This window comes from Psammomys obesus, unplaced genomic scaffold (assembly GCF_907164565.1).
Source record: "Psammomys obesus unplaced genomic scaffold, mPsaObe1.curated_primary_1811, whole genome shotgun sequence".
Taxonomy (NCBI): domain Eukaryota; kingdom Metazoa; phylum Chordata; class Mammalia; order Rodentia; family Muridae; genus Psammomys; species Psammomys obesus.
Window position 1 is genome coordinate 2,510,376 of NW_026591598.1, and position 9,651 is coordinate 2,520,026.

At 56.8% G+C, this 9,651-nt stretch overlaps 1 protein-coding gene across 1 annotated transcript in view; it reads right to left on the reverse strand.

The window, feature by feature from the left end:
• LOC129679783 (bone morphogenetic protein 8A) overlaps nucleotides 1-8,933 on the reverse strand; it is a 24,616-nt gene extending 15,683 nt beyond the window's left edge. The window contains exon 1 of the mRNA XM_055611216.1: nucleotides 8,552-8,933. Coding sequence (XP_055467191.1) covers nucleotides 8,552-8,876 — 325 coding nt within the window. The 5' untranslated portion in view covers nucleotides 8,877-8,933. The remainder of the gene's footprint in view (nucleotides 1-8,551) is intronic.
• Nucleotides 8,934-9,651: the final 718 nt, after the last annotated feature.

The following is a 9,651-nucleotide window of genomic DNA, read 5'->3' on the forward strand; positions in this document are numbered from 1 at the left end:
CACACACACACACACACACACACACACACACACACACACACACACACCAAAACCCCACATGTGTTAACACCGAGAACAGAGGGGAAGCAACACCGGACATTTCATAGGCCTTTACGCTCAGCGCTGCTGACATTTGGGCTGGGTATGCTCTGCTGTAAGCCCCGTTCTTCGTATCGAGTGCTTTTGAGCCGCCTCCATGGCTTCCTATCAGATGTTCACACGGACCCCTTCCCTAGCTGCAGTGACTGACAATGATTAGATATTGCCAAGATCGTCAGGGAGGTGAAAATGATCCTGCTGAGAACTAATGTCTATAGATCACCCTAGTAACCCACGTGCTACTTTAAAACCTGGTGAGCCGAGGCTGTAGGAAAAGAACTAGATCAACGAACGAGACGCTTGGCTTTCTCCACAGATCGAGTGAATTACAGTTTGATCCCAGAACCCACAGTGGAAGGAGAGAACTGACTACCGAGCTGCCCTCTGACCTCTACATGTGTGCTGTCGAAGGTGTTTACTTGCACTCACATACACATAAAATGATTTTTTTAATTAAAAAATAATCTCTTTAATTATGTGTACTGTCTGTGTGGAAATATGTGCATGTGGGTGCAGGCATCTGTGGATGCCACAAGAGGGCGTCGGAGCCTCTGGAGATGGAGAGTTGTGATCCACCCAACCTGAGTACTGGGAATAGAACTCAGGTCTTCTATAAGAGAAGCGCAAGCTTTTAAACTGCTCAGTCACCTCTTCAGCCCCAATGATAAAAAAAAATATTAAATGGAAAACAACAACAAATAGAACTAGCATTCAGAGAGGTGAAGGAAGAGCTGACCTAAGCGAGAACCCCTGAAAAACACAGGGCCTGTGTGTGTGAACCCTAAAGAAACTGGCATGGCTGGGATCCAGGGGCTGAGGTACACAAGAGGACCACAGAACAACGGGCCAGACTCTTCACAGGACACTCTGTTCCTTTCCTCAAATAACTCAGACACCCTCTGACCTAGAAAGACCTCTATTCAGCTCAATTGTTGTTGCTTCTGTGACAGTCTGTGGCACTCAGAGGCAAGCCTGCTGCCGTTTGGGGAGCTAGGTGTGTCTGGAGTTTCCAGCCATGGGATCTGAGGAAAGGCTTGGTGTGAAATCACTTATACCACAAACATGAAGACTGGAGTGCAGATCCCCACAACCCACACGAAAGCCAGGCAGGCTTCTTGCAATCCCAGCACTCATGAGGCAGAGAAAGGATGCTCAGAGCCAGGTGGCTAGCTAGCTGGAATTAGCAAGCTCTAGGTCCAGGGAGAGACCCTGTTAATACACAGGTGATAGCGATCAGAGAAGATAACCAGTGTCAACGTCAGGCATATACATGACACTCACACACATACACACAAGCACACAAACACACACAAGAAGAAAGCGGAGTTTCCAGCAAGGCCTCTGGACAGGCAGCGACACAGGCTGAGAGATGGGGGTGGAGAGGGCTGGGCAGGGGCAGACATTCTGCCCTCAAGCAAAGCTGTAAACGGGGGAAGCTGAGTTTACCATCTGAGCTGTCTGAGGCTTTGAGAAAACAATCCCAGAACCCTTGGCCTCCTTCCCCAGCCCCTGATAAAACCAGCTCCAGATGCCATGCTTTCAGAAATGGCCCACTGTGGGCAGTAGGTGGCTTCCCTGGGCCACACCAGCGTCCACATCCTGCTGGTCTGCATCTAGGGTGCTGTGCCCATCCAGGCTAGACCTCCACATGCCAAACCCTGTGCTGATCAGCAAGACACCCACACAGTGTTGGCTTCCCCGCCCCTCTTAGACAAAGTTAGATTCATGGAGACAACCTAAAGCTGTCCTGCTTCTGACCAGAAGAAATACCTCAAAATTCTCCCTCCTCCTCGGCCCAGCGTGGCTGGCGGGAGATTGGGGTCTTCTGACTCATCTGAAGCATCCTGTCTCCTGTCAAAACATCACAGCCCCTCAGGGCCCATGTCTCAGCCCCCACCCCAGCTATCTGTCAGCCCAACATAGCCTCCTGTGCCTTCTGCCTGAGACCCTCCCCATGTGCCAGCCTCCTCTTGAGCTTAGGTTTTCCTAGATTTCTCTCTCCTGCTGGACACATTTTCTTTTCTCTCAGTCCAGCACAGGAGTCTCAACTCCCTCCAACTCTACACAGAAGGCTCCCTTGTGTCAGGGGGTTCTATCCTGGCTTAGCTGCCCCCTAGACCGTGAGCTCTTTAGGGCAGTGGCTGAACATGTCCGGTGTATGGATGGCCTGCAGCAGCCTGTTCATCAAGCCGCTGTGTTGTGGGGACAGAGGGTGAGCTTGGGCCCTTCCCAGGACACTGGCTCAGTGTCCATCACTCACAGCTCCCAGGTTTGGGGTGCTACTGCTGGTCTGTGCACCATGTCACAGAGGGTCCCCATTAGATACCGTGATGTCTGCACTTGCTGGGAGATTTGCTTCCTTTCCTGATGGGGCCCTTGAGGGTGGAGACAGGCTCCCCAGGCCCTGAGGAAGAGGGGCTGGGCCTGACTGCCCTGTGGTGGCAGCAAAGCCTGATGGGCCCACCCTGGTCTCCTGCAGGACCTCAGAGGAGGGTGGGGCCTTCGGGTTGGTGGCCTGTGCATTCTGCACCTGAAGGAATTTCTCCCTCCAGGAGCCCCGGCGCTGTGGTGAGGCCCAGGCTCACTCCTGAGGTATTTTCAGCTGAGTCTCTGCACTGACTTTCTTCACGGGCCATTTCCATAAACGGCTCTGCACACATAATTACCGGTCCAGTCCTCAGCTGGCTCCAGACCCCAAATTAAAAGGGAACACCCGCACAGGCCACCACATCAAGCCTGCCGAGGTAAAAAATAATTCCCAGGAGATGTGAGCAAGGGTGCGATTGCTCCAGAAGAAACTCAAGGAAGAACTGAACTGTGGGAATGTTCCAGAAAGATGCGGTCATGATGACACACCCTGGTTTACCTCCCTACCCATGACTCATGCCTGGAGAGACCCCCTCAGTGGGCAGCATGTGGGCACAGTTTGAGTCGGAAATGGAAGGTCTTCAGGGTTGGGGTTCAGAGGCAGGGAAACTGAGGCGCAAAGGTTCTGCTGAGGTCACATGTGGGCTCAGGGTAGGGTGATACTGACTTTCAGACTCCGCCGTGGAACTGAGTGGCCCTGGAGCTCCACAGGTGGCATATGGGGTGGAGGTGACCCAGCATTCTCTCCACGAGGACCCTAGACGGCCTGCTGAAGCCACCGTCCTCTGGCTGCGTCCCACAGAACAGGGGATGTCAGGAGGCGCCCACAGATGTGCTCACTGCTGGCTCCGCACAGATGGGGACAGCCAGCGTCCATCCTGCCTGATGCTGCTCTCCGTGCTCCCTGACTCCTGCTGGGCTCCCTCCCTCCCCTCTGCCAGTCTGCCCAGTGTGCCCACCCACACACTGTGGCACAGAATGGAGTGAGGGCCATGGAGAGTCCCATTTGAGCCATTTCTAGATTGCTTTCCAAAAACAAGGAGAAAGGGGGGCTATCCGTGACCCCAAATCAGGCAGAGAGAGCCATGCACCCCAGGAGGTGTTCCGAGGGTGGCCCTAAGCTGGACTTCACCATGAAGGAGCTTGCCTGTCAGGGTGGAGGCGCCGGGCTAGGGCAGGCGTCTGGAAATCTTGCCCACCTCTTTTAAAATGGGGGTGGAGTTTATCTAGTTTCTATAAATGGATGTGGGCGCGGGTGAAGCTCAGTGGTAGGGACGCTTAGGAGGGAAAGGCCCCAAGTCTGATGTCCAGGACATGCTTCTGTGTGCATGCACACACAGAGGGAGACACTCACACACACATATGTACACACACATGCACCCACATGCACCCAGACACACACACACACCAGCAGGGGATGAGAATGACGGTCTGTTTTTTGGTACTGGGGATTGAACTCCAGGCCTAACACACACTAGCAAAGGCTCCACCGCTGAGCTACATCCCTTGTCTTTGTACATACGTGTATCTGTATGTATGTGGGTATGTGCATTTGAGTGCAGAAGCGCACAGAAGCCAGAGGGATTAGATCCCCTTAGAGTATAGTAACAGGGAGTGTGAGCATCTAGCATGGAGGCTGAGAACCAAACTGGGTCCCTTGTGAGAGCAGCGAGATTTCTGTACCCTAAGCCATTTCTTTCTTTCTCTCTTTCTTCCTTTCTCTCTCTCTCTCTCTCTCTCTTTCTCATTTTCTTTGAATGTAAGGTGCTCCCGTAGCCTCCTGAGTACCTGGGACTACAAACACAGAAGACTTTTATTCAAAGCAGCACTCTCAAATGGGAAGGAGCCCAATCTCCATTAATAGAAATAAATGAGCAAGGTTCACTCTGTCAGCCATTGCTGAAACTCAGAGGTTCAGGCTGACAGAGACGTGGGTGAAGAGACGTGGGTGACTCAGGGAAAGACACCGACTGGGGGTTTAACAGGGCACCTTGGGATGGCCACACAGTGCACGACCCCGTTTCTAAGACGCTTAGAAACAGCCCGGAGGAGCCTTTGGTGACAGGAACCGCAGAGCAGTTGCCGAGCGGGCCTGGCTGGCAGAGGCATGATTCCCAGGGGAACTCATGATCTCCTCGTGGATGGCCTGAACTTCATGCAGTGAACCTGTGAACCTACATGGATGGCAGCTGCACGGGCAGAGGCACGGGATGAAGGCTGCTGTGTGGCCCGGGAGGACCCCAGCCTTCCCTGAGCCTCACTCTCCTGCGGTGGTACTTGCCAGTGGAGGTCTGGGCATGCGGCCAGCACAGTTATCATCTCACTCAGCCCCGGTAGCCCCTTAAGACGAGCATCTCCATTTCACAGAGAAATGAGGAAACTGGGAAATGAGGGAAACTGAGGCTCGGGGGGGGGCAGGATAGGTCAGATCACAGGGAGAGTAAGCATGGCATCTGGGTGGGAATTCTCTCAGTGTGAGTCCCAGGTCAGAAGACCCTTGACCCCGCCCTTCTCAGGTCCTCTTGCTTCCAAATGGGGGTGGGGAGAGGTGTCTATCATCCGTGACCACCACCTTCATGTATGTGTTCTCTGTCTCTCCCACTGGAATGTCATCTCTGAAAGGACACAGGCAGTGTGACTTCCCCCCAGAACTGGAACCAGGAGCCAGGCCTCACGGCACATAGTAGGTACTGTGTGATTACTTGTGGGAGGAATAGATGAGTGAATGAATGAGTGAGTGAAGAAATGAAGGAATTCTCTGGCAAAGAGTCAAAGGAAGGGACCTGAGGTCAGTGGTGAGCGAGTCTAGCTGGTCACAAGGCTGGCGGGGGCAGAGCAGCTCCATAGCTGGGTCTCTAATGCCCACACAGTCTCATCCCCTCAGATCCGGCCGTCACAGTCCATTGCTGCCCCTGCCCTGGGCCATGTGAGGCCCCGGGAATAGAAGCTCCTGGGCTGGGAAAGGGGCCAGGGCAGTGCAGATGGCCACACTGCGGTCCTGCCTGGACTCTGCCTGTCTCGGCTACTTGTGCCTCACTCTCCCATCCAGAGCAGCGCACCTGCCTGTCCACTGACACCAGCACGGCTGGTCCTTCCTGCCTCCTTCCACCCTTGGGAAGGGCAGGAGGGCCCGAGGCCACCCAGCCCAGGGACGGGGCCGTGAGCACACAGGTGCCTCTGAGACAGAGCCAAGGGTCAGGGCTGGGAGGCATCTTGGTTTTCTGATATATCACAGCAGACACCGGCAAGAAACAGAGGACCACAGGAGCGAGGGCACGTGGGTGGAGACAAGCGGGGACCAAGGGCAGATCCGGAAGGGACAGGAGTTGGGTCTGGTGCTGACCCTACCAGCTTAGCTCAGGGCTCTCCCTCCTCTGAGCACAGGGACTCCAGGGACAGGAGTCTGCTGTCACACCTGCGCCACAGTGTCACAGTCACTGACGTCACCGAGATGCTGCTGCTTCAGGCCGCATGCTGGCTCAGCCCGGCTTGCCAACAGGAGGCATCTGGCTGGGAACATGTGTGACACATTGGGTCCAGCAGTCACCAGGTAAATAATTATTCTCAGATGGGTGTGGCGGTGCACACCTTTAATCCCAGTACTCAGGAGGCAGAGACAGGTGAATCTCTGAGTCCCAGGACAGCCAGAGCTACGCTGTCTAGGACTAATTTATCTTCCTTTTCTCGCTCCCTTCCCTCCATCTCTTCTCTCTCTTCTTCCATCCTCTTTCTTTCAACACATGTCTGCGGTTACTCTGATGCCCTGGCTGGCTTTAAACATATGATGTAGCCCAGGCTGGCCTCGAAGCTGTGGCACTCCTCCTGCCTTAGCCTTCTGAGCGTTAGGATTTGTGATTTATCACACGGAGTCACACAGAAATTTCATTCCTTTACAGGCAAGGCTGGGCTGTGGTTAGAAGGACGGTCAGCAGTGGCCTGGGTCTAGTTCACACTGGGGTCAGCAGTGGCTGATCAGGCCCCAGTTCACACTCAAGACGGAGTGAGGCTGCTTTTCTGCTCCCGTTCTTCTGTCAATCAGTCATATAACCTTGAGGACAGGCCACGAGGAGTCTCGTGTATTTATCCACTTATTTTCAGACAGGGTCTCACTAGGTAGCCCTGGCTGTCCCAGAACTCCTAGAGATCTACCTGCCTCTGCCTCCTCAGTGCTGTAATTAAAAGTGTGTGTTTCGCCATGCCAGGCCCAGGAGTCGCATTTAAAAGGACAGATGTTAGACGGAGAGACAAAGGGGCTTCCCCCAAATCGCACAGGGGCAGCAGCGGCAGGCCCCGGTCTATTTACAGCAAGAGTTCCCACCAGAGCCTTTCATGTTTTGACCAGAGGGTAGGGGTGGGGTGCGGAACATGGGCAGGGTGGTGATTCACTCCCATCGGCAGCTCCTCCGGGGACATTCTTGGGCAACTCTCTCCTTAGTTCTCAGTCCTCGGCCCTGGGTCAGCCTGTCCTAAGGAGGGAGCGACAGTCACAGCTCCACATGTGGTCTGTCCTAAGTCCCCACCCTGCCTGCTAAGCAGGCAGGCTGCAGTCCCTACTGGCCCTGCGCTTCGGGTCCTAAATAGCTGCCTTCTCGATGTGCTCTGCTCTACCCTACCTAGGCGGCCACCAGCTCTGGAGAGGGGACAGAGGCTTGGGTGCCCTCTCTTCCTGCCTTCTGGTAGGAAAATGAGTGATTGAGTATCCCCTCATTCCACTCTGCAGTCCAGTCCCCTGTGTTGTTCTGCCCATACCCTATCAAGAGCTCGCCCCAGCTCGGAGGAAACATTACCAACCTGAGCACTGGAGGTAGAGCTAGGGGATCCGAGTCTCTCCTGGGCTATTTCAGGGCAGTCGTGGCCTCTCTGTGTTTCCCTGCCTTCCCCTGGGCAATGGGAGAGTGGAGAATGGGAGAGTGTTCACCTCTGCTAGAAGGATTAGCTATGCTCTACAGGAGCTGGTGGGCACAGCAAGGGTCCTCTCCCTGTTCACTGCTCAAGACCCGGTATTCAGACCTGCCCAGGCCTCCACCTGGTCACAAAGACCAGCAAAGCAATCTGGGTGGGGAATCTGACCAGCAGTTGATGGAGACTTTCAGACTATTAGAAGTTGGGGCTGGAGAGATGGCTGAGTGGTTAAGAGCACCTGCTGCTCATGACTTCCCATAATCTTTGATTCCAGTCCCAGAGGATCTGACACCCTCCTCTGCCCCTCACAAGGCATGGCACGCGCTTGGTACGCATACCATCACGCAGGAAAATCTCATATACATAAAAGAAAAGTAAAGAAGTGGGGGGGAGGCAGCCAGAGACACAGATGGCTCAGGAGTCAAGAACGCTGGCTGCTCTTCCAGCCATCGAGGATTTGGTTTTCCAGCACCCACATGGCTGCTCGCAACTGTCTGGAACTCCAGTTTTAGGGCATCCAATGCTGTCTTCTAGCCTCTGCCAGCACCATGCGTGAACGTGGTGCATGGGCACACATGCAGGCCAAACATACAGGTAAGTTAAAAAGTGGAAGACTAGTAGGGAAAAGGGACACCTGGAGAAAGGAGGAGCCAGGCTCGGGGAGAACGGACTCACAGCTGCCGGGTCATTCCCTGGCCTGGACTCTCTCCACGCCAGGCCAAGGTCCAGCCTCTGGGGGCCAGGCCCACAAGGCTACAGTCATGGTCTGAGTGTGTCCACTCCACCTCCTGACAGTGCACCCCACCCACCCACTTCCTGCTGCACAGAAGGAGCCCGCTGTCAGGGCGCGAGGGTCAGCTCTGGTCACTTTGATGATATGACCCCAGGCTTCCACACTGAACTTTGTCCCTCTCTTCAGGGCTGCTTTTATCACAAGGACAGCATCACAGCCTCTCTTTACTCATCGTCTCCCCAAGACTGTTTTCCGGTGGCACCTAGGAGACCTGGGCATCATCACCAGATTCATATTCTTGGGTGCCATGGTGGACGAAGGCCGGGAGAACCTGCGCCTGCCCTCAGACTTTTCAGTGCTGACCCCTGCAGTCCTCTCTTCCCCGCGGTTCCGCTGCACCGTGGCTACGACCTCTCCCATCCCCGATCCTGACACCCTCCCCACACTCACCCATGTTGACGAAGCTCATGACCAGGTCCGCGCGGCCCAAGTGAGGCTGCGGTGGCCAGCCATCGTCGTCATCGGCCATGGCGTGGTACAGGTCCAGCATGAAGAGGGGCGCGGAGGCTGGCTGCCCGGAGGCGGCGGGTGGCCCCCGCGGTCGGGGCCGTCCCGGCAGCCCGAGCACCGCCAGGATCTCGCGCTGCATGTCGCGGCGCTCGCGCGCTCCCAGGCGACGCTGGGGACAGGTGTGCGGGGGCCGCGGGAGGTGGCCGCCGCCCAGGGCGCACAGCGCCAGACCCAGAAGCCAGAGCGGCCCGGGACGCACGGCCATCTCAGACGCTCAGCGGAGGCGCAACCACAGGCCCCGGCGCGACGCCCCGACGGCGGGGACCCGACGGCGCCGCCGATCCCCGAGCCCGCACCTGTCGCGGCAGCTCTGCGGCGACGGCGCGCCACGCGCTCGGCAGGCCGTCCGTCGCTGCGCCGGCAGGTCCCTCGGAGCAACGTGGGCTCCCACGGCGTGGACCCGCGAGTGTCCGGAGCAGGGCCGCTTAGACCCGCTTAGACCCGCTTAGACCCGCGAGCGCTCTCTGGGCCCCGCCCATGTCAGGACCAACCAATGGAGGCTCGGGGGCGGGTCCGAGCGCGGACGGACGCCCGCGGGGTGTCTGAGCAGCTGAGGTTGTGCCAAGTGGTGGGAGCGCCCGCGGCGACCCCGAGGCGGGTGCGGGCGGTCTGGAGAGAGACCTTCGGGGATGTCCTGGCTCCCCATCCAGCTTCCTGGGCGCACGCGAGGAGACATCGGAGTTTCTGAAGCCGGCACCTGCGCCCGAGGGCGGGCGGGATCCCGAGTCCCCGGGCGGCGGTGGGACCTTCCGCTCGGGGAGTCTCCGCACGCACCCCTAGCGTGGGGGCCGAGCGGGTGCCAGCAGTGCAGCGAGGGTGGGGCACGTCGTTGCCAGCGGTAGCTGGGGCCCAGCCCCTCTTCTCCCCCACCCCCGCTACTCCTCGGACACTCCTTCGACGCCCGGCCGATCCCGTTGCTGATCCAACCCGGGATGGGTTCTGAAGACCCCCGAAGAGGGCTGCCTTTGCGTAGCTCCTCG